The sequence below is a fragment of the Stenella coeruleoalba genome (genome assembly GCF_951394435.1).
Source record: "Stenella coeruleoalba genome assembly, chromosome: 5".
NCBI lineage: Eukaryota > Metazoa > Chordata > Mammalia > Artiodactyla > Delphinidae > Stenella > Stenella coeruleoalba.
In genome coordinates this window covers 73733881-73758626 of record NC_137150.1, presented here as the reverse complement: position 1 = coordinate 73758626, position 24746 = coordinate 73733881, and the positions used below count along the sequence as shown (strand labels likewise).

The 24746-nt window shown below is 40.4% G+C and overlaps 2 protein-coding genes across 2 annotated transcripts in view; one reads left to right on the top strand and one right to left on the bottom strand.

Annotated features, from left to right (window-relative positions):
• Positions 1-3726: 3726 nt before the first annotated feature.
• RPL35A (ribosomal protein L35a) lies at positions 3727-7350 on the bottom strand. The gene is made up of 5 exons (XM_079922916.1): positions 7330-7350; positions 6651-6695; positions 6284-6436; positions 5060-5204; positions 3727-3807 (listed from the first exon to the last, which is right to left on the bottom strand). Exons 2-5 carry the CDS (start codon positions 6659-6661, stop codon positions 3784-3786), a joined length of 333 nt encoding a protein of 110 aa, XP_079779042.1. The 5' UTR covers positions 6662-6695; positions 7330-7350; the 3' UTR covers positions 3727-3783.
• Positions 7351-9106: 1756 nt separating this feature from the next.
• The window catches only part of DRC9 (dynein regulatory complex subunit 9), a gene marked incomplete at its 5' end in the record, with an annotated part of 40101 nt that continues 24461 nt past the window's right edge, over positions 9107-24746 (top strand). Inside the window, 6 exons of the mRNA XM_079921424.1 lie at positions 9107-9134; positions 10162-10213; positions 11180-11447; positions 16215-16438; positions 18033-18161; positions 19112-19193. Of these exons, the coding sequence (XP_079777550.1) occupies positions 9107-9134; positions 10162-10213; positions 11180-11447; positions 16215-16438; positions 18033-18161; positions 19112-19193 (783 nt within the window). The remainder of the gene's footprint in view (positions 9135-10161; positions 10214-11179; positions 11448-16214; positions 16439-18032; positions 18162-19111; positions 19194-24746) is intronic.

Here is a 24746-nt window from a genome sequence, read left to right as displayed (position 1 = left end):
CACTTGGCGGCCCACGTGAGCTGAGCTGTGGGAAGACTAGTGGGTGCTGTTGGTAATGGGATGTTGATACGTCGGTGTCCTTACTGAGGCAGTTTTTCACTTTTTAATTCAGTTATTCACCGAAAAGATATGCACTTACTAGGTGCCAGGTGCTTAGACACATGCAAAATCTTTTATGGTTAGCTCTCTGTATAAAAGGTAAGTGGAATGTAATTTTCATTTTTACTTATCCTGAGTCATCAATTCTAAACCTACTTTTTAAAAAAATTTTAGTTGATTTACAATATCGTGTTAGACCCACTTAATGAAAGTCATTTTCTGTAAAATCAAATGTGTTCTTTACTATTCAAGCCCATCCCTTAACTTCTATGAATGTAAGAATTGCAACTGCATTAACCCCGGAGACTAGGTAGATCTTTGCCATTAAGGCAACTACCTTAAAAACTGAGCCGTGAGGAACTATAAGAAATTGTTAAGTTGGGACAAATCTTGTGGCCCACAAAACAAAGATTTAAAACCAGGGACTCAAAGCACCGAGCTGTAACAGTCATTTCAGGAACTGAATATTGTAAATTACTATGCTAGGAACTGTAGTAGAAAAAAAAAAAGGACAGAAAATCCCCAGGAATTTACAATTCATTGGTGAAGACAATGTACTTTAAAGAAAAAATGGCTGGGGCATTTTACCAGTAGACTCATTAGATGTGTCTATCATCCCACAACTAGTGGAAGCTGGGATTTCAAACAAAATATATCACTTTATAACGTACTCTCTACACAAAACCACAAAGAAATTGCGGATTGTGAGTAAAGAATGATACCGGTCATCTCAGTTTCCTAGCGGTAAAGGCAGTGTCATGCTGGTGGAGGGGCAGTTTCAATAGTCTAAAGGACAAGCTGCTAGCCGTTTTAAGTTCATTTCTGTGAAACATTCAACTCCTCCAATGTAGCTTTGGCTTGAGGACTGCCTTTGCACTGACCAAACCTCGCTATGGGTTCAGAAAAGCGTAATACAGGCTCTCACTCCCCGCCCCCAACCGTCTCCTAGTCCCCCAACTTTGTAAATGCACTGTTACCCGCTCAGCAACCAAAGCTAGGAAGTTAGTTTTGAAGACTCCTCTCTACAATCAATTGGTTTTAACATTCGGTTAATGTTTAGTCTGCTCTATTAAAGTACTCAAATATCTCAGTTAAGACTGCAAAGCCTACCTGGTTTTCCCTTCCTTCAGTTTATGCTGGGTTGCCACAGGGATCTTTCTAAAATATGAATCTTGTCACCTGTCACTCAAGCTCTCCAGTGACACTCTAATACAAGAATATTATTAGAACTTCCCTGGCAGTACAGTGGTTAAGACTCAGTGTTTCCAATGCAGGGGGGAAGGGTTCCATCCCTGGTCGGGGAACTAAGATCCCCGACATGTCATGGGCAGTGTAGCCAAAAAAATAAAAATAAAGACTAGGGCTTCCCTGGTGGCGCAGTGGTTGAGAATCTGCCTGCCGATGCAGGGGATGCGGGTTCGTGCCCCGGTCCGGGAAGATCCCACATGCCGCGGAGCGGCTGGGCCCATGAGCCATGGCCACTGAGCCTGTGCATCCGGAGCCTGTGCTCCGCAACGGGAGAGGCCACAACAGTGAGAGGCCCACGTACTGCTAAAAAGAAAAAAAGACTATTGTCTAAAATCCTGGCACCTAGTAGTTTTCTAGACTTACCTTCCAATTACTTCCAATTGGTTTCAGTCACACTACATAACCCAGTTAAATTGTTCAAGTGCCTTCTGGTTTCGCAATGTTTGTGCCATTTCCCTTTTCTGAAGTACCACCCCCAAGCATCTCTTCCTCTATTCGAAGATTCCCAAGAGTACAGCTATTTAACTGGCACAACAAAGTAGTTAACCTTTAGTTTATGTTGGCTGTTTTTTTTTAAATTATGTTTTGGCTCCGTTGGGTCTTTGTTGCTGCTCACAGTCTTTCTCTAGTTGCAGTGTGCGGTCTTCTCATTGTGGTGGCTTCTCTTGTTGCGGAGCATGAGCTCTAGGCGCACGGGCTTCAGCAGTTGTGGCTCATGGGCTCTAGAGCGCAGGCTCAGTAGTTGTGGCACACGGGCTTAGTTGCTCCGCAGCATATGGGATCTTCCCGATCCAGGGCTTGAACCCATGTCCCCTGCACAGGTAGTCTTAACCACTGTGCAACCAGAGAAGCACCACCACCCCCCTTATTTTTTAATATGTCTTTTGGTTGTGTCGGGTCTTAATGCAGGCTCTTCCTTGTGGTGCACAGGCTTCTCTCTAGTTGTGGCATGCGAGCTTACTTGCCCCGCGGCATGTGTGATCTTAGTTCCGCAACCAGGGATCAAACATGCATCCCCTGCATTGGTAGGCGTATTCCTTACCACTGGACCATCAGGGAAGTCCCCTAACCAAATTTCAAGTTGTGGGGCCATGAAATGAACTGCTTAGATCCCACGAAGAGAGCATAATTGACCAATGACTCCAAGCTGCTTCTCCTTACCATCCACCTTGTTTGTCTTGAGGCCATGGCTCCTGAGGGTTGCTGCCAGACAAATAAGACTGGCAGTACAAACACAAGCCCCTTTTCGGTGACTTCCAACAGCAATTTTGGCTTCAGGGCCACCATTAAACTAAGCAAACCGTAGAACTGCTGCACGCCTTCATGCTAATAATTTTTTAGAATCTGCTTCTTAGAGAAAACAAATACAATTAAAATCTGTTAAAAGGGGTGCTGTTTGGTAAACTCCCAGTTTTCTGTTGGTATTTTCAGTGGAATGTCAAGATCTGTTGGTTAATAAAAGGAGTACCTGCTACTGCATCAAACACCTAAATCCACCATACTCGAACTGATGCCTTGGTTCAAACTTGTATTCAGCACATTCTGAGATTTAAAAATATTCTGCAGCCCTGCTTAGTTGCCTTTGTATCATGCCAAAACGTCTCAATCCTGCACTTTACTATTAAAACATGGAGTAAAGGACAGCAACCCTGTCCAGGCAATCCTGACCACCCCCCACCAAGATTTTTTAAGGTATGTGGCAATTTAGGGACACTTTCAACTGAGACATTATTTCCAGTCAAGTGTTATATACTGGATGCTTTGTCCAGTCACAAATCCCAAGGATATCTCATCTAAATGAGCTGCCAAATACCATCAATATAATCCTCATTCAAATTTCTCCCAACTACCATTTTTAAGCCCCAAGTTTCCCAACCAATCTATATTAAGCAAGTGCATGCTACTACAAGGTACTTTAGGAAGTTAAGATATTTTCAGTTTCTTTCAATTTAATGAGGGAGGCAGTTACCAGTACCATAGCTGAAATAAGGGGAAAAGTTATAGATCCATTTGATGTGGAAATCTGGAAAAATTTCATGGTGTATATCAATACTGGCTAAAAACTGACTTCTATCCTTCCTGCGGGTATCTCCACTTGTCCAAAAACTTTTCATAGGCTAGGTTCCAGCACTCCATCACTGTAAACCTTCCAAGACACTCCTTTCCACCGTCCCCAAATAAAGCTTACTTGTAACCTTCCCCCCAACATTTAAGGTCTTATATTCAGATACATCCTATCCTCATCAAAACCCTCCTGTTGTCTAAATCTCTGTAATTGCCATATTCTCTGGGCTCCCGTATACTCTGAAAATGCCCGATAACCACCACCATTTAAGCACTTCGCAACGGAATTCAGGGCAAAGAATTTTTCAAGCCGTGTTAACAAAAATACAAGGGAACAAATCCACACTTTTATTTATTTACTTTTCAGTAAGTTTAAATCCTTGAAGGGTACAGCATCTGGTGTGGGGGGGAAAGAACATAATGTCATTAAGTGCATGTTATATACAAACAGTTATTGAATACCACAACATGAATAAATCTCCCATTGTCCCATTACCCATCTCTGAAAGGCACCCAATGACTTATAGCCTACTGGGAAGGGAACTAAATTTTTAGAGCCTTCAGTTTCTAGGTGAACATTCTTTAACTAAGAACCAGTACTGGGAACCTGAGAGTCCATTTAATTTTGCTTCCTCTAATGATAGTAAAAACCTCCTCTGATGAGAAATCTCAACTGCTCAGCAGGGTTCAAAAGTACCCTGTGACCCCAAGGATGTAGCCATGTCTATTAAAAATAGATCCTAGGGCTTCCCTGGTGGCGCAGTGGTTGAGAGTCCGCCTGCCGATGCAGGGGACACGGGTTCGTGCCCCAGTCCGGGAAGATCCCGCATACCGCGGAGCGGCGAGGCCCGTGAGCCATGGCCGCTGAGTCTGCGCGTCCGGAGCCTGTGCTCCGCAAAGGGAGAGGCCACAACAGTGAGAGGCCCACGTACCGCAAAATAAAATAAAATAAAATAAAATAAAAATGGATCCTAACTGAAGAAAACAGGAGCTATCCTGTTAAAAATATCACAGAATCTGTAGTTGAAGTCCTGGGACATGAGCATTGGTTTTCCTCTATAAAATAAAACTAATACCTATTTGAACAAGACTGTCATGATGAAGAGATCGGAAATATTAATTATGCCAGGAAAAGGTATGCTGAATTTTTATTTTCTAGCAATTACTTCAGAGCCCAATAAATATATTTGCCATAAAATTGTTCATTTAAATAGGTGACCCTCGAACAACACAAGTTTGAATTGTGCGGGTCCACTTATATACAGATTTTTTTTCAGTAAATGCATACTGCACAATCCGCAGTTGACTGAAGCCACAGATGAAGAGGCCAACTGTAAAGTTGTACGTGGATTTCTCACAGTGCCCCTAACCTCTGCGTTGTTCAAGGGTCAACTGTGCTATTCCCCACCACCCCCAGGCAGCTTTAGCAATTACCTGAAATCTAGGCATAATCCATTTGAACCCTTTGCCTTCACTTTTCTTATAATGCCAAGAAAATGTTCCATAATACACTTACACAGTAGCCCCTAATTTTACAGCATGATCTATTGGTGACATTTTATAATCACAATAGTCCTTAGTAGTCAAAGCCAAACACCGTGAGCTTAGTTTGATTCAAAAGGTGCCACATTGCTAATAATGTACTTACCACACGGATTCTGTGTCCAATGGCCTTAGCAGGAAGGTTGCTTCGGAATTTGGCACGAACCATGCCACTGTTTCCATGAGCACGAGTTATCTTTCCCCAGATTACTCTGGTTTTGTTAGGTTTTCCACCAGGAGTTACTGTATTGCTGATTTTAAAAGAATATTAAAAAAGGCATGAGAACCCAGACAACCAGTATAGTGTGGTACAAAATCAAGGTGACTTATAGACCAGTTGTCCTCAACCCTAGCTTAAACGGTAATAGCTGTAATACGCGGAGGGGGCAGGGAAGGGGGGGACAAGAAATGTGAGGACATTTTGAGTGTAGGGAGAGAGGAACTTGTTTGTAATTTTAAATAGCCAGGGAAGGCCTTACTAAGAAGCTAACACCAGAAAAAAGACTCGAAGGTAAGGGAACAGCTTGTGTTAAAAACGGAGATTGTGTCCCTGGCTTGTAGAAAGGCAAACGATGCCAAGAGATGAATCCTAGCTGGGTTAAGAGAGGACAGAGGGAGCCCTGAATGCATAGGGTCTTAGAAGCTCCTTAATGACTTTAGCTTTTACTAAATGAGATGGGGAAGAGTTGGAATTTGAGCAATGTACAGATGATTTGACTTATAATTTTAAAGGATTGGGAAATCCCTGGTGGTCCAGTGATTAAGACTCCACGCTTTCACTGCCAAGGGCCCGGGTTCAATCCCTGGTCAGGGAACTAAAGATCCTGCAAACCACGATTGGGAAAAAAATTTAAAAATTTAAAGGATCACTCTGGTTGCAGGAGGAAAGGGGGATGGGGGAGATGAAAACATGTTCCCAAAGATCTTTTTAAAACCAATTTAAATACACAATAGTCCACCCATTGCTTCCACCCCTGCCCCCACCTCTATCCCAGAGATTTTAATTGATCTGGAATGGGTTTAAGAACCAATGCTCTAGAGATAACATCTTTAAACATCTATAAAAATTGTAACTTCAAGAGATCAACAAAATGAATTAAGCGATATGAAAAATGCTCTATAAAACCTTAAGATCATAATACAAGGACCTGATGCCATCCTTAAAACAATAGCTGTAATTTTTCTAAGTGCAGAAGACACCTATATCCAACACTAACCATGAATTTCCTTGAACTCCCAAAGTAGAAACCACAACAGTACCATTTACTTAACTAACTTCAAATGAGACCAATCAAGTGAAAATTCAAAAAGCACAATACTATCAACTTACTTCTTTGCTTTGTACACGTAAGCACATCTCTTGCCTAGATAGAATTCAGTTTCATCTCGAGCATATACACCTTCAATTTTCAGGAGAGCTGTGTGCTCCCTCTGGTTCCGTAGACCCCGCTTATAGCCAGCAAAAATGGCCTTGGACCACAGCCTAAGACAAAATATACTGTTAATCATAAGCTGTTAAAAGATCTCACTTAACTTCAACAAACCACAGGTATGATTTGGCTTGTAATGACAACCACCTAGAAGTTACCTATATAGCAAACATCTAAATTTTTTCCCCACCAGTTTTAAACTCACATGTAGGCTCACGCCTAATAAACAAACTACAAGTACAAAGCAATGATATTTAAAACGCATACCTTCCAGACATATTTGTCGTTTTAGAAGTCCTGTTCCCAGCAGGCCTTAAAACAAAAATAAATCAGTTTAAAATCTTGCAACGCTCGTTTCCCACCTAGTCTCCTCTGGAATAGCGCCCCAAACTCAGAGAATACCTGATAACTAAGCAAATTCCAAAAGGAAGACAAAACCTAAAGTAGCAAGACAGTACACTACAGGAAGTAACTCCTAGAAACCCCAAAAGAAAGCCTTAATAAACTTCACGCCACGATCATGGGAAAAAAAAAAGATCAAGGAGCCAGAGAAGCACGCAGAGAACAAGACTTTTAAAGACTGAATGGGAAAGAAAAGCTAAGGAAAGACATAGTGAACAGGCAAAGCCAGGTTTGAGGTGGGAGTAAATGAACAAAGAACCCTGCCTAAAAGTGCCACTGCTGCCAGACAAAATGCATCTATTTTATATTTTATTCCGCTAGGGACCGCAAGCAACTCCAGTTACCGGAGCACCCATTCTCGGAGGTCAGGGGACCAGCACCATCAGTCCCGTATCTCCTCCATCCTGTCCTCCCTGTTGCTGGAATCCATAGAAATCATTAGCTGGTAGAGCCTCGGAGCCGCACCAGCATCTCATGAGAGGCATATAGCCGAGCCGACCCCACTTATTTGCCCCCAAAGTTCAGCCGCGGAAACGCCACACACCTCCACAGCGTCCAAGATGGCTGAAAAAGAAACAGAAGGCCCCGCCGCGTGGCCTCGTGGGTAAACACCTCTCCGCCCCCCCCATTTAGGTATCTCCCGCCACCGCCAAAAAAATAAGCTTCAGAAATCGTCTTCTGACTGAAATAAGCCACGTTCAAGAGCACTCGTACAATTATTTCCCTAAGTCCTTTTATCTTTGTAAACTGCAACATGTACTATATACTTTGGAACAGAGGGAGGCAAAATGGTAGCCAGCTAAAGGAGAAGAACGGGTCCTCCAAAGCTCTGCGTTGCCATAGAAACACCTTAGCTTGGTTCCGGCGGCGTCGGGTGCTGTAGCGGGAAAAGTGAAGCCCGACTAGAGGACTACCCCCGCCTCGAATACCCCAGATTTGATTCGCCAACAAGTGGGTATCTTTCCTTCTTACCACATAGCAGTAGGGCGAACGGAAACTCTCGGATCCTAGCCAGGAAGAGAAAGACTGCGAACACAAAGGCAGGAGAAGAGAGCTCTTCCTTCTCTTTATCTTTTGTCCCCCACCACCCCCATACTCCTTTCCTCCTTCTACTCCTTTATCTCTTTCCAGAAATGACTTAAGTTCTTACCGCCAGTCTTCATTTTGACTCCGAGGGTGAACAGCACTGTCCTGAAAAGGCTTTGTTGCCTTTTAAGGAGAAGTCATTCAGCTGCCAAACTCTGGCGGCGCGCAGCACCGTGGTCACGTGCCATAGGTCTTCAGTAAATATTCGTAGACTAGAATGGGATAGCTTAGTGGACGTGAGAGATTTACATTTCCTAACTATTGCACATTTATGTGTTGCCCTATGGATTCATTCCTTTTGTCAGCACTTTGTTGAATGACTGACTACCATGTACGAAATTTTGTTCTTGGCTCGGAGGAGGCTGCAGTAAACAGAACAACAGAAAGCTCTGCCCTCATGGAGCTTACATCCTAGTAGGCGGAGCAAGACAATGAGCGAGTAAAATATATGGCACATTAGAAGGTAATGTGAGAAAAAATTTTCTCTCTGGAGATTGGCTCCAGATGGGGCAAATGGCAGATACCTAGAAATATGCCACTGATTTAAGCTAGTACCTGATGGACCAGTGGTGAAGAGGTAAGGGGAAGAGTCGTTCAACTTGAAAGAATAGCATATGCAAAGACCCTGAGTTGGAAGGGAGCATGATTCCATAGGAGAAAGAAGCCCATCGAAGCTGGAGCCATGAGAGCAATAAAAGTGCAGTGCCAGATGGATCTGGAGAGGAAGAGGAGCCCAGATCATGCAGGCCCTATGGTCCAAGTTAAGAATTTTACTTTTTTTCGCAAGTTAGTGAGAAACCATTGAAGGGTTATAAGGAGAGACATGATGAAATTTTCAACTTTAAAAGATGAGTTCTTCATTTCAAAAAGATCACTTTTAATTTGGAAGCTGTGGGGCTTCCCTGGTGGCGCAGTGGTTAAGATCGGCCTGCCAATGCAGGGGACACGGGTTTGAGCCCTGGTCTGGGAAGATCCCACATGCCACAGAGCAACTAAGCCCGTGCGCCGCAACTAGTGAGCCTGCACACCACAACAACTGAAGCCCGTGCACCTAGCGCCCATGCTCTGCAACAAGAGAAGCCACTGCAATGAGAAGCCCACACACTGCAATGAAAACTAGGCCCTGCTCTCTGCAACTAGAGAAAGACCCAATGCAGCCAAAAATAATTAATTAATTTTAAAAAATTTGGAAGCTGTTAGAGTAGTTCAGGCAAGAAACAACAGCTATATTCAGCATGGTGTTGGGGGAGATGGAAATTGAAGGTAAAATCCACAGGACCTCATGGTGGTTTGAATTGGGGGAATGCTGATGTCAGGATGGCAGCAGAAATGACTCCTGAGTTTCTAGTATTGAGGAATGAGAAGCCATAACAGAACGAAAGCACTGGATTCTACATAAGCATAGTCCCATCTTACCTATGTGAGGCACACTTACCTATGCCCCAAGCCTAAAAAATGGAAAAATAAAGAAACAACACCACAGCAAAAAACCAAAATCTTAACACCGTGCTATTTCCTCCTAAGACTGTCCTTGAACCAGAAAATTTGGCTAGTTTGGAGTATCTTTTTTTCAGTTTACATAAAGATTCTTTAATTTTTGCATATAAGATGTTTGTTGCATGAGACATACTTGTAACCGCCCTCCTCAGGATCACTTTACTGTGGACAAAATCACACTGGAAACTTACCATTCATTATTCATTCAGTATAGAGCAAGAATCTCCATAGGGTGTTCTCATTGTAAAGCATATTTAAGCAGAAAGGACTTTGGTTTACTGAGGAAGGGTAACATCTTAACAGCAGTGTTAAACTGATTTTCAGGATAAATACAGTTTTTCTAAGTGCGATATCAGTTGTTTTTCTAAGTCTGGGTGCAATAAATTCTGTTAATCTGGCAGATCAGGGAAATGGAGCCATCAAATTAAATATTTTAGTAATCAGAATAACAGAAAAGTAAATTTGTTATATAAAGATTACCAATTAATACTCAGAATATAATTAAAAAACATACAAAAGCCATGCTGGACACTAATTTACCTTAAGAAACTCGAAGATTATATTTATCTGCCAATAATTAAGCTGACTACTTAATACACCTGTGCCACACGGTGGCAGTGGTTCTTCCATCTCCAGGACTGCTCTGCTAAGCCAAAAGGGGGGATAAGCCACAGCACTTGTAATTCTTTTTCTCTTAATGGAAGAGTATAGAAATAACTTAAATGTCATTCAACATTCCCTTAAACTAATCTCAATGTTTTCTTCCCACTTTAGGTGACTGCATTTTTGTGAGATTATAAATGTACCGAGGAGGTTAACAAAACTAACTCAAGAAGAATGGAAGAGTATGTTCCAAATTCCAATTTATTATATATTCATATGTATATATATAAAAAATATATATATATATGAAATGCCTTATGTTAAATTTCCGTGTATTGTTTACCTATGGCTGTGTAACAAATTACCCCAAAACTTAGTGATTTAAAATATAAACATTTATTATTTCACACAATTTCTGTGGGTCAGGAATTTAGGCGTAGCTTGGTTGGATGGTTTAAGAATTTGGGAGCAGCTTAACTGTATGGTTCTGTCTGGGGATTTCTCATAAGTCAAAGTTGGCCAATCATCTGAAGAGTTGACTGGGGCTAGAGGATCCACTTCCAAGATGGCTCATTTACAGAGCTGGCAAGTTGATGCTGGCTGTTGGCAAGAGGCCTTAGTTCCTCACCCTCATGAACCTTTTCACAGGGCTCCTTAAGTGTCCTTGTGACAAGGCATCTGGATCCCCACAGAGTGAGAGATATGAGAGAATAATGGAGAAGCTTTAATGTCTCAAATTCACCTAGCCTTGGAAACCACAATATTCTTTTGGTTACATAGGTTAGTCCTATTCAATGTGGGGAAGACTACCAAAGGGCAAGAGTACAAGAAGGTGAGAATCATATGGGCCATCTTGGAGAATGGCTACTACGTTCTATTTTTCACTAACCATGAGACAGTTTTGGTTGGCATCTAAAGATGTTGCTAGAAAAAAGTTTATTTTAGCCCAAGTTCAAATTGGTTAAGCATAGCCAAATAGCCCAGGCTACATATCTTTATTAACCAGTAAGTTGCTTTTCTTTGGAAGGTCAGAATGTTACTGGGAGGTATTTAGCAGAATCATCTGCAAACTACTTTTGTTCATTATCTTGGTTATATTATATGACAAAATGGACTTTGTAGGAGCCAATCTACATGCTGCCTCTGCTTCTGAGTTTAAGTAATTTTTAAACATTTGGTGGCTGACTTATTTTTTCCTCCATTCTTAGAGGTCAGCTGGAAGCCTCAAATCTTCCTCCAAAAATCTGGCATTCTGAGGTGAGAGTGTCAGTGACAGGTGAACCACCTACTGCTGTAGAAGAAAATGAAGAAACAGCCAAAGAAACAGCCGTAGAAATCATCCCAGAAGTCATGGAGCCACTCTCCCTTCTAGATGTACTGAGGATCTCTGCAGTTCTGGAGGACACCATAGACCAGCTCTCTATTCTAAACTATATCATGCCAGTTCAGTATGAAAAAAGAAAAAATATCAGCGTGGTATATACATTCAGCATTACTTAATTTTTGCTTTCTTTTCTTTTTATTTCTCCATCATTGTCAGTACCTATGCCATTCAATTTAACTTGGGAAATAGCACCTTCATATCAGATAAAGGGCTACAATAATTATCTGAGATATGTACTCTCAATTAATGGAGTGAAATAGACATAGCTCAAGGTACATTACCAATCAGAATATCCTTTTCTTCCAATATATTGGCATTATTCTAAAAGGCCTATAGATAAATCAGTATAAATACAATATATATACTGAGGAGATGGAACAAGTAATTGTGTTGTCTTACCTATCTTGTATTTCTCAGCTGCTAAAAGCTAACTGAACACTAGAGGGAGGAAATTCAACTGGACCCTGTCAATATTGCTTTCATCTAAAATGACTTAGTTATTGCTAAATATCTTGCAATCTGCCTTTTTAAATATCCAGCCACATCATTGTGTCAGCCATTACATTTTCAATGATGTTATGGACTCCTCCTCAAAGGACCACTGAGTTATCAAAAAACTCAGCTTGGTAGTGGGCAAAATCTTTATGAATTCTTAAGCTCTTGTAAGTTTTAATAACTTGGGTTGTAGATATAAAATAGAAACAATTTATAAATACAAATACATATTTATTACGTTTAACAAAATTACATTATATAATTTGTACAGAATATATTCTTATTTCTGATTCTATGATAAATGAAAATTGCTATAAAAATGAGAGGGTAAATTGATTTTCATGTCTAACAGAAAAGAAGTCCATATGTATTGTGATTAGAAAATTAAATTTCCCTTTAATTCCCCCTTACGATTTTAAATTGATTTTATTTTTATTTATTTTTGGCTGTATTGGGTCTTTGTTGCTGCGCGCAGGCTTTCTGTAGTTGCGGCAAGCGGTGGCTACTCTTCGTTGTAGTGCGTGGGCTTTTCATTGCGGTGGCTTCTCTTGTTGCGGAGCATGGGCTCAGGCGTGCGTGCTTCAGTAGTTGTGGCTTGCGGGCTCTAGAGCGCAGGCTCAGCAGTTGTGGCGCACGGGCTTTGCTGCTCCGTGGCATGTGGGATCTTCCCGGACCAGGGCTCAAACCTGTGTCCCCTGCATTGGCTGGCGGATTCTTAACCACTGCGCCACCAGGGAAGCCCGGCCCTTACGATTTTAAAGTTATTATTATTATTATATGTATAACCTGGGTTTATACAGCTTTTATAAAAGTTTATACAAAATTTTAATAGAACACTGGATTTGGAGTTGGGGACCTTTATGGTTTAATTGTGTGCTATGGGCAATTCATTTTGCTTTCTTGGTCTTAGTTTTCTCATTTGTAAATTGTGATAGAGTTTTTTTTTAAATTTTATTTATTTTTTGGCTGTGTTGGATCTTCGTTGCTGTGAGTGGGCTTTCTCTAGTTGCAGCCAGCAGCAAGCAGGGGCTATTTTTTGGTGCAGTGCATGGGCTTCTCATTGCAGTGGCTTCTCTTGTGGAGCACAGGCTCTAGGCACACGGGCTTCAGTAGTGTGATGGAGTTTTAAGTAAATGATCCCTTCTAATACTAACATTCTATGAGTTTTGAGGTACTTTTAAGACATTAATGGGTATTATAGGAATTAGTTTCCTTATTAACTTATGAAAAGCAAAGATATTGGAAACCCAAGAACTAAGCCTTTCAATGCTTTTAAAATGAGTCTAATTCTTAAATTAAACTAGTTAACAAATAGTACAAAAGAGACTAGTGTTTCCTTTCTATTGTCTCCTTCAGTAAGAATCAAAAATAAAGAGGGAAGATATTCAGTTAACAAGATAAAGTTTTATCAATGATATTTACTGTCAGGCTTTAAAAAAGGGTAATTTTCCATCATAGAAACTCAACAGAGAAGGAAAAACCCAAATTTATAAACAACATTCAGTAGTGGTCACCACTCCAGTAAACAAAAGAACAAAACTTTTGCAGTTTTATTCTGGTTTATGATCTTCACCCACAAAATTTTCTGACTTAACAGAGGCCCTACTTATGATTTTATAGAAGTATAAAGAGTAACGGTTTGTACTCTTATGTTGATTAATAGCAGCTTAAAAGCCCCTTTCTCAATGTTAGTTCTATAACTTTTAAAAATTGTGACCCTTAAAATAACTTTTTGTTTTTTTACTTTATAGTACTATAGTTGTTCTAACTCATAAATTTTTATAGTACCATTGCCCTATAGGGCATAGGATATATAATTAAAAACCTTAGTATGAATGTGAATGCTTTCTTTCTCCAAAAGCTTCACATTGTTGAGCCTTACAATAACGACCCTGGGATGAAAGTTTAGTTAGCATTATCCCTCTTTCACAACCATTTTTATAGCTAAAGATATTTCCAAAGAGTTTTTCATTCATTAGAATCATGGAATGGAATGATGAAAAATATACTAATGTACCAAGTTCTACCAGAAGTGGGAGTAATTGGTCCAAAGTTTGGAAAGAGCTCCCTTGCCCGGAATACTGTTTTTCTTATCCTTTCCCTTAGGATCTAATACCCTACTGTACAAGGAAGTGAATGGACCAGAATATTTAGCCAGTTCCTTTAAGTTCTCTTCTGAAAATTCATATTTATTTCTGGTAATCAGTACATCAAGCTGTTTAACACGTTTGCTTCCTTTTCCAGATGCCCAAGCACAAAGGTAGAGGAACAATGGTTAGGGTGATCAGAAAGAACAAGCTTTCCAGGCCTTACATTTCCCATTCCCTCCCTAGACAAACTCTAGAGTAATAACCATCCACGTACTTAACATTTTCCTTATGTACAGATAAGTTTCAGTTTAACTGTTGAAATTCTATGGCGTCTGTTCTCTTTGTAGTCAATCATATAAATTTTAATTTAAAGGAGTATTTTAAAATTTAATTCTTATTTAAGGCAGCATTTTGTTTTGTACTTGCCTACAAATGTTTTCCTCAGATCTGAATCTTTGCTTATGGTTGATATAAGGAAAAATGCTGTTGAGTCTGTGTTTATTAACTTTTATGGATAGTTTTTTCTTTTTTTTTTTTTAACATTTCTGGTCTAATTGAAGTTTAGCTAAGGAAGACCTAGGCTTTTTTTTTTTTTGCAGTACGTGGGCCTCTCACTGTTGTGGCCTCTCCCGTTGTGGAGCACAGGCTCCGGACGCACAGGCTCAGCAGCCATGGCTCATGGGCCTAGCCACTCTGTGGCATGTGGGATCTTCCCGTACCGGGGCACGAACCCATGTCCCCTGCATCAGCAGGCAGACTCTCAACCACTGTGCCACCAGGGAAGCCCAGACCTAGGCTTTTAAGTATCAATATACATATGAAACTCTTCTGTGCATAGGATCAGCACAAGAATTTAAGTAATCATATCAAATGCTGAACTTGCATAGTTCTGTGTACTGTTCTAAATACTTTCTTTGTTTCTTTGTTTCTTTCTTTTCTTTCTTTCTTTCTTTCTTTTTCTGTCTCCCTTTCTCTCTTATTTCTCTCCTCCCTCCCTCCCTCCCTTCCTTCCTTCCTTCCTTCCATCCTTCCATCCTCATAATAACTACTGGAGGGCAAGTACTATTATTATCCCTATTTTATCAATGGGAAGATGGAGGCATAGAGATGTTAAATAGTTGCCTAAAGTCAATGTGGTTTATCTGTTTAAAGTAACAGATAGGGCCAGGATTTAAACAAGGAAGTCTGGTTTCAGAGTCCATATGCACAGCATAATTGCTGTGTTATATGGCTTCCCATTGGCTCAAGATTTTAGCCACAGATTAAATAGGAATCATCAATTGAAAGACATATCCTGTTCCTATGGTAATGCTTACCCCTTAGTATTCAAGTTTGGGTTTGAAAATTCCCCACATGAACTTCGAAATCTGTATCACACCACTAAATATACTATCAACTCCTACTCTTTGGTATGATTCTCCTTTCATTCTTTATACAGTGGACCCTCCATATCCGCGGGTTCCACATCTGCGGATTCAAGCAACCATGGATCGAAAATATTCAGAAAAAAATTCCGGAAAGTTCCAAAAAGCAAAACTTGAATTTGCTGTGTGCTGGCAGCTATTTACATAGTATTTACATTGTATTAGTTATTATAAGTAACCTAGAGATGATTTAAAGTACATGAGAGGATGTGCATAGGTTATAAACAAATACTATGCCATTTTATATAAGGGCCATCAGCATCTGTGGATTTTGGTCTCCTTGAGGGGCGGGGGGTATCTGTCCTCCACAGATACCAAGGGACAACTGTATTTAAAATACATGTGTTCAGTGAACATTTGAGTCTTTACTGTAGACATTCTTCTAAACAATGGGATTATAAAGATGGCCACATTTATTTAATATCCAATCTTGTTCGAAAAAGAATTTGAGGTGCACCAAGATCTCTAAGACACTGTCCCTTCCCTCATAGAATTTACAATCTAATGGAGATATTTATACAAATAATTACAAATGGTAAATGTCTGCTAATAGAGATGTTTCACAGAGAACTTTACCTTTGGTCATAAAGTTTACCAGGTTGGGGAATGACAGAGAGTGGGAACGTATAAAGTCAGGAGGACACAAAACAGCAGAGCATGTAGTTTGATGTGGCTGAAGAAAAGGGTAATTTTCTGGTGGTAATATTATAAGAGGTTCAAAATGTAGGCAGAGGCCCTCATATAGCGTTGTTTCTTTATGTTTTAAAAATCATATGTTTTAAAAATCATGTTTTAAAAATCATATGTTTTAAAAATCATGTTAACGTGAAACATCATTTATTGCTTTTAGAAGAATAACAAAGAAATAAATTTAGAAGGAAAAAGCTTAGAAAAACTTTCACCGGTCTCAAAACCCTCAAAACTATCCGGTCCATTCGTACATAAAGAAGAGCCCAAGTTACCAGAAATCAGACAAGGAGGCCAGTTTAACAAAGTGCAAGATCTTATCTTCAAAGAACCTACAAGGCAGATCATAATGAATACAGAGACACTGAAGAAAATTCAGATTGATAGGTAAGGAACGAGAGCATATTTGGAAATGTGATAATATATTTCTAGATGGCTGAAGAGTGGGTCAGGGGTGGCTCACTGCTCTCTTCTTTTATGGGTTGGTCATTGTATCCGAGTGACTGCAGATAATAGGATTAGCCAGACTACCTAGGGCAAGTGTGGTACAGTTGAAAGTATGGTGGCTGTGTGGTTGGGCAAGTTATTGAGCCTTTGTTTACAGTTTTTAAAAATGAGAATAATGGGGCTTCCCTGGTGGCGCAGTGGTTAGGAATCTGCCTGCCAGTGCAGGGGACCTGGGTTCGAGCCCTGGTCTGGGAAGATCCCACATGCTGCAGAGCAACTAAGCCCGCAAGCCACAACTACTGAGCCCGTGTGCCACAGCTACTGAAGCCCGCGCTCCAAGAGCCCGTGCTCCACAACAAGAGAAGCCACCGCCATGAGAAGCCTTCTGGTGAGGGCCTAAAGCAGGGGTCAGCAAGTTTTTCTGTAAGGGGACAAATAGTAAATATTTTTGGTTTTGCAGGACATAAACTCTCTGTTGAAACCACTCAACTCTGCTGTTATCCCATGAAAACAGCCATAGATGATATGTAAACAAACGGGCAACGTTGTATTCCAATAAAACTTATTTTCAAAAATAGACTACAGGCTGGATTTGGCTAATGGCTCTGGGTAATTGCTACAAACCCTTATTTACCAAAAATTCTTACCGTAAGGTTATACCTTCTTTTAACTTAACAGGCTTCTTTGTCAGCAAGCCAGCTGACAGCAAAAAACTGAATAATGAGACAATGAAAATTGAGACTGCTTTTAAGAAACCCTCAGGATTAAAGTAGTTTAAAATTTGGCTACTTTGACAGTGTCTGTCTCTTACTAATGGATAAAGTACCACAATAACTACCAATTTGTGTCAAGCATTTGGCTGAACCTTCCTGCTAATACTTACATTAATGTTGCAAAGTTGCTATCATTATTCTCATTTATTTATTTAATAAATTTATTTATTTATTTATTTATGGCTGTGTTGGGTCTTTGTTGCTGCACACCGTCTTTCTCTAGTTGTGGTGAGCAGGGGCTACTCTTTGTTGCAGTGCATGGGCTTCTCATTGCGGTGGCTTCTCCTTGTGGAGCACAGGCTCTAGGTACGCAGGCTTCAGTAGCTGTGGCACGTGGGCTCAGTAGTTGTGGCTCGTGGGCTCAGTAGTTGTGGCTCGTGGGCTCTAGAGCGCAGGCTCAGTAGTTGTGGCGCATGGGCTTAGTTGCTCTGCGGCATGTGGAATCTTCCCAGACCAGGGCTCAAACCCGTGTCCCCTGCATTGGCAGGCAGATTCTTAACCACTGCGCCACCAGGGAAGTCCCTGTTGTTTGTTTTTAAATGATGTGATGATCATATGGCTTTTTTCTCCTTTTGTCTTTATTAATGTGATGAATTCCATTAGTAGATTTTCTAATACTAAACTATTTTTGCATTCCAAGAATAATTCCATAACTTAGTTATGATGTTCCTTCTGGGTCTTAACTTGTGTGATTTCTGTAGCCCTTTGGGAATGTAGGGAAATATATCTTATTGATTCATCTTTTTTGTTTCTCTTTACAGGCAATTTTTCAGTGATGTAATTACAGAAACCATGCAGGAGTTGCAAGATTCAGGCACTTTCACCAATCTCCTGAAAGCTTTGGGCAAAGAGAGGGAAAACAAAATGCATTTCTATAATATCATTGCCAGGTCAGAGTAATTTTAGTTTTATTTGCTTTGCTGCATTTTAAAATTCTATAAAATTCTTACTGGAAGTCTTAGATTTCTAAAGCAAATCAAATTTTTGCTTTTGAATGAAGATAACTAGAAGTCAGAAATTTGGGTTTTATTCCTAGTTCTGCTGGTAACATAACTCAATTTCTGGGCTTCAGTTATCTGTGTCTACAATATATAAAGTACAATATATGTACTATAAATGGGTAGTGCATAATCTATGGTTTGTTTTGACAATGACAATCTCAAGATTCTAGTTAAGTTCATGCTTTCTTTTTTTATAAATTTATTTATTTTAGTTATTTATTTTTGACTGCGTTGGGTCTTCATTGCTGCTCACGGGCTTTCTCTAGTTGCGTTGAGCAGGAGCTACTCTTCATTGCAGTGCACGGGCTTCTCATTGCAGTGGCTTCTCTTGTTCTAGCACACACAGTGAAGGAGTTCAGAGCCTAGAGCCGGGACCCTTACTTGCTTACATTGCCTGTACTTGGAGGTCGGTGAGGAACATTCTCATGTCCTCCACAGCAAGTTACCTCAGCATTCTACATGCATTTTCCTCATCTGTAAAATAGGGGTAATGATAAAGACTACCACATAAGGTTATTGAGAAGTGCTCAGAATAGAAAGGAGTCTTCTTTTTCCTCTTCCTCTTCCTCTTCTTAGCCTTTTCTCAGCAGCAGCTATTTTAGATATAACACGGTCTTTTTTTAAAGTGTTACTGAAAGTTTGCTCCATGGACCAGCACCATTAGCATCACCTGGGAACTTGGTAGAGAAACAAATTCCAGGGCCCCCAACCCAGACCAAATGAATGAGAATCTCTGGGGTAGAGCCCAGGAATCTCTTTCTTAGCTTCTAGGCGAACCCTGTGCACACTAAAGTTTGAGAAGCACTACTCTAAACACAAATTATTCTTATTTCTCCTAGGGAGAAAAATGGAAGAAAAAAGATAAAATCTCTTCAAAAACAGCTGCTTAATGTCAAAAGAGAAAGGCAAGCTGAAGTACAGGTAAGAACTACCCGGGCAACACCAAAAGTTACTGAGCTAAAACAGCTAAACAGAAGTCATCTTTCTCAAGCAAAAAAAAAAAAAGAAGTTATGTGTAGGAAATTGTTGTTTCTCCTGGGGTGCCTAAACTATGAAAAATATAAAGACAGCAATTAGATGTTTGGCCTGGAATGTACAATTATGTCCAGAATCAACCTCTGGGAGACCCTAACCCTCTGGAGCTCTAAGCCTGTTCTTACCCCTCCCAACCGATCCAACCACATGACCCACTCCTTCCCTCCAGGAGACCATGTCTCAGGCAGTCTCTTGTATGCCAAGATCCCAGATGGGAGACTATAGTCCTAGGTAGGACATTAAGCACATTACATACCTCCTTACACCTGATGGTTAGGGTTAATAATGTCATTTGCATTATATTTCAAGTACAGAGTGGATTTATTGAGCTTCTGTGGTCATTAGGGCCTAACCTTATGTCTAATCTCTATAAGAAAATGCATCCTGAGTTTTAAGCAAGTGACTTGCAAAACACTGATTGGGCTACAACCTAGACAGTTAGCAATTAGTACCATTAGGATGACTAACACTATTAGCAGTTTAGAAAGTTACAAAGTATGGCTTAATATCAGCTTTTCACTGCCTAGCTAATTAGACAAGTTTATGCTTCCAATCAGGGAATCTTCATCATTCTCTACATAGAAGTTAGAATAATATTTGAAAAATATATTCGGAAGAATTGTCTAAAAAAGGTCACTAGCCTTTCTTCTGAGATACTATCTTTAGGTCTTCTGACCTAAAGGTCCGTTTATTTATTCTATTATCTCTCATTTTCTATTATCAATTTTAAACTACCTTTGGTATTGATTTTCACTTCATTATCCTACATTTATAGCCTACATTTTTAGAAAGCCATTTCTTTTTTAATTTTTATTTATTTATTTTTGGCTGCATCGGGTCTTAGTTGCAGCACGAGGGATCTTTGTTGCAGTGCATGGGCTTCTCTCTAATTGTGGTATGTGGGTTTTCTCTTTCTAGTTGTGGGGTGAGGGCTCCAGAGTGCGTGGGCTCTGTAGTTTGCAGCACGTGGGCTCTCTAGTTGTGGCACGCAGGCTCAGTAGTTCTGGCGCACGGGCTTAGTTGCCCTGCGGCATGTGACAACCCGCGTCCTCTGCTTTGGAAGGTGGATTCTTTACCACTGGACCACTGGGGAAGTCCCCTGAAAACCATTTCTGCGCCACCCTCCCCCACAAAGGCTTCATTAAAACTGGTGTGCACTTAGGTTTTCTCTCTAATGAATAGACTTTTTCAGAGGTTTCCTGGCCTTTTTTCCCCTCAAAAGTTCTACCATTATTTAAAACTTCCTCTTTTATTTCTTAACTATTAAAAAAGAAGATATTTGTATCAATGTCCTTTTAAGGCTCCAAACCAAATAGTATCAAAAGAGACCTCAGCGTTGGCACTCTGCCAATCAACTCCCCTTTGCTACTATCACAGCCACTGTTTTTCTCTTTCTTAAAACATTTTAAATTATATTGTTGGGGACTTCCCTGGTCGTCCAGTGGTTAAGACTTCCCCTGTGAATGCAGGGGGTGCAGGTTTGATCCCTGGTGGCAGAGCTAGGATCCCACATGCCTCACAGCCAAAAAAACCATGAAACAGAAGCAATATTGTAACAAATTCAATAAAGACTTTAAAAAATCAATATATTGTTGACAGTATAATTTTCCAGACAACAGGTAGTACTAGGTTGTGAAACTTACCTTCTTGGATTACAGTCTCAGCTGTTACATTCAGACACAGTAAAACTAAAGTAGAATATCACTCAGCTATTTTGATCATCAGAAAAGGAGTAGATAAACCAGAACTAGAAGATGCAAGGCAAACCTTGAATAAAAACCAGCTATCAAGTGCTTCCCTGGTGGCGCAGTGGTTGAGAGTCCGCCTGCTGATGCAGGGGACACGGGTTTGTGCCCCGGTCCGGGGAGATCCCACATGCCGCGGAGCGGCTGGGCCCATGAGCCATGGTCGCTGAGCCTGCACATCTGGAGCCTGTGCTCCGCAACGGGGGAGGCCGCAACTGTGAGAGGCCCGCATACCGCCAAAAAAAAAGCTATCAAGATGAAATCAAGTTAAATCCCTAGAGTTACTAAAAAACCAGTGGTCAAGTCAAGGTTGGAAAACAAGAAGACAGTTAGGAAGTACATGGATATTAGAGACCTGTGGGTCAGAAAATGATGACAGTAATTAGGATGGCAGGTTTGAGTGTGTGAAAGTATGTCTGGAGATCACTGGAATGTGAGGGAGCAATTGCCTTACGAAGCTTCCTACTGGGTCCCCAGGCAAAACGACAAAGTCACAAAGGAAAAAAATCAGGTTGCTGTTAGACTTCTGAACATCGGTACACGAAGCCAGATAAGTGGAGCAGTGTTTTCATGAAACTAAAGGGGAGAAAAGAGAGACCCAAGGTCAATATATAAAAATTAATGTATCTTTTCCATATATCAGCAGCAGACTTAGAAAAAGAGATTGAAATATATATATTTACAATATCATCAAAAATATCAAATATCTAGCAATGAATCCAGTGGCAACAACAAAACGTGCAGGACTTCTTTGCAGAAAACTATAAAACAGTACTGAAAAATTAAATAATATTTAAATAATTGGAGGGATATACTATGTTTATGTTTATGGATTGGAAGACTCCATATTAAAAAGATGTGGATTCTTCCAAAATTGATTGATACATTGAATTCAATCCCAATCAGAATCTTGATTGGATTTAATTTAATTACTTATTTACTCATTTTTGTGAGACTTGACAAACTGATTCTAAAATTTATATTGAAATGCCAAGGACCAAAAATAGTCAAGACACCATTAAAGAGAACTCGCGGGACTTCCCTGGTGGCGCAGCAGCTAAGAGTCTGCCTGCTGGTGCGGGGGACGCTGGTTCAACCCCTGGGCCGGGAGGATCCCACATGCCGCGGAGCAACTGGGCCCATGCGCCACAACTACTGAGCCTGCGCTCTAGAGCCCACATAACACAACTACTGAAGCCCACACGCCTAGAGCCCGTGCTCTGCAACAAGAGAAGCCACCGCAATGAGAAGCCCGCGCACCACAACCAAGAGTAGCCCCCGCTTGCCGCAACCAGAGAAAGCCTGCGTGCAGCAATGAAGACCCAACGCAACTTAAAAATAATAATAATAAAAAATAAATAAGTAAAAGAAAAAAGAAGTTATTATATTATGTAACTATTTAAAAGGTTATATAACATTTGTCTTCAATTACCCTGTGCCAAGTCAAAGGCATCTAGTTTTAACGCTATTGCCATGGGCCTCTGATTACTCTGGTTCTTCTCTGTACAGCTGTTCTGCACAAACTTACGGCCTTCCATGTTGACGGTATGGAAACAGAGGAAGATATAAAATGCTTACAGGCTATGATTGTAAAACCATGATTAAGTCATACTAATAAGTGAACCCAAGTGTCATGCCGTTTCTTCATCTTCCAATATGCAACAAAGATCCAGCATAGAAATACTGAGTTATAGGCCAAAGATCTTCAGTTGTATGAATTCCTTTTAAGATTCTCACTAAGAGGAGATCTGCCTTCACCATAACCCATTATCATAACCCTGGTTGTCCATAGTGTCTAGAGCTTTCTCCATGACCAATCATGGACTGATGCAGCATATTTGTGGGTTTTCAAAGCAGACCAAACTTGACTTCCAAATCCCCAAACCGCCTTCAGATCTAGACTTCTGGACTTGTTATTTGAATTCAGAGAAGCTTTAGTAATGGAAAGAAGCTGTCAGCCAATTAGAGTTAATAACGCTCCGATGGCTGCCACAATATTGTGAGCAGAAGTCTTTTTTTTCCCCCAGCCACAGCGTGGGGCTTGTGGGATCTTAGTTCCTCGACCAGGGATCATTGAACCCAGGCCCATGGCAGTTAAAGCACTGAGTCCTAACCACTGGACAGCCAGGGAATTCCCCCAGAGGCTTTTAATGGTAGTGTCTGTTTTCATAATTGAACACAAAGTAGGGAGGAGAGTACTTGGTTCCTGAAATTTTGGGGAGCTGGAGAAGATGGAACTTGTCTTATACCTCAGGCTGCCTCTTTGGTTGGATGGAAAAAGGAAAATAGAAATGTGGTCTATTAAAGTGATAAAAGCCACGGGAAAAAAATAGAGTTCTGTATTAAATTAACATTTATATTTGCCTGTCCGTTTGTAACTAAGAATACTGGCTGATTCTATGAGAGTCTATGAATAAACTGAGTCAAATAGTCTCCCATTCTAAAATGCAGATGAAGCATGATCAAGTCAGAACTTCTAAAGTTTCAGGCTCCAATTCCACCCACTGCTTTCATTTCCATTTGAACTATTACCTTTCCAATCACACCAATTTCCTCTTTTCTTTCCTTTTGTACTAAAATTTTCGCACACTTCACTGTCTTGGATAATCTCTTCTGAGTAAACTTCTTAAATGTGATAACTATATACTCCAATAAAGATGTTAAAAAAAATGTGATGCCTAAAACTGTACACACTATTATAGATGTCTAACCACAACAGAGGATAGGGGAGAATTTTTTCCCTGTTATATAAACAGTATACAGTGCCACAAATTGTGGTAATATAAACAAAGAGGAAGCACTCCAAATGCTTTTCACAATATTGTATGGCAATATTCTTTCATGATTGTGAAGATTCTGATGACAAACCATTAGAAGAAGCACAGTGAAAGGAAGACTCTGAGAAATCTAAAGAATACAAGGGAAGGGAGGCACCTTTTTACGGTGCTGCTATTACAACAACCAGTGGTGGGGCCCTAACCTCAGGTTCTCATGTTAGAAGCTGGGTAAGCCTCTAATGAAAGTGTTGGAAGACAAGTTAGGTCTTCACAATTCTCAACTTACAAGATTCTTCTGACCAAAATCAGGACTTTACTTTCATCTTTGCTTCTTCTTGGAGTCAGTCCAGAGTTCTAATAATCAACAGGGTTTTGAATTCTAATGTCTCTTATGTATCATATACCAGCTTTGAGTTGTTTGTAAATTTAACAAGCATGTTTTCTATATCTGTATTTAATTCTTTAATCCATTTTGGAGCCTAGAGTTCATCATCATCATGTCAACCTATTCTCTTTGGTACTCTTTCTGGCCCCCCAAAAGGAAATTAGTCATTAAAGAATGCAAAAAGCTGAGGGGATGAGTGAAGAAAAGAGCGAGGTAACATGTGAAAATTAGTAATAGTGTGGCCAGAGAAAACACAAAGTATGGCTTGGAGTGTGGAGCAGTTCAGGGGTGTTTTAAGATATCATGCAAAGCTTCCAAGATAGCACAGAGCTTTCCAAAGTGCAGTCAGTGACCATGGATGGCAATGGGGTTGCTGAGTGAAGAACAAAAGGATGAGAAATCGGTAGGACTGTAGTTGATGTCGGGCTACCCAATCTAGACATTCGTGTGAACCCAGGTGTAAGAAACAAATTTTCATGATTAACTCCTGCTAAGGAAGAGGTACAAAATGCTCTTCATCCAGCCGTAGAAT

Coding starts and splice junctions, on each gene's coding strand:
- RPL35A (XM_079922916.1), bottom strand. Junction 5,205..6,283: donor TACGTGTACAAAGCAAAGAA/GTAAGTTGATAG, acceptor TTTTAAAATCAG/CAATACAGTAACTCCTGGTG. Junction 3,808..5,059: donor TTGGACACAGAATCCGTGTG/GTAAGTACATTA, acceptor CCCCCACACCAG/ATGCTGTACCCTTCAAGGAT.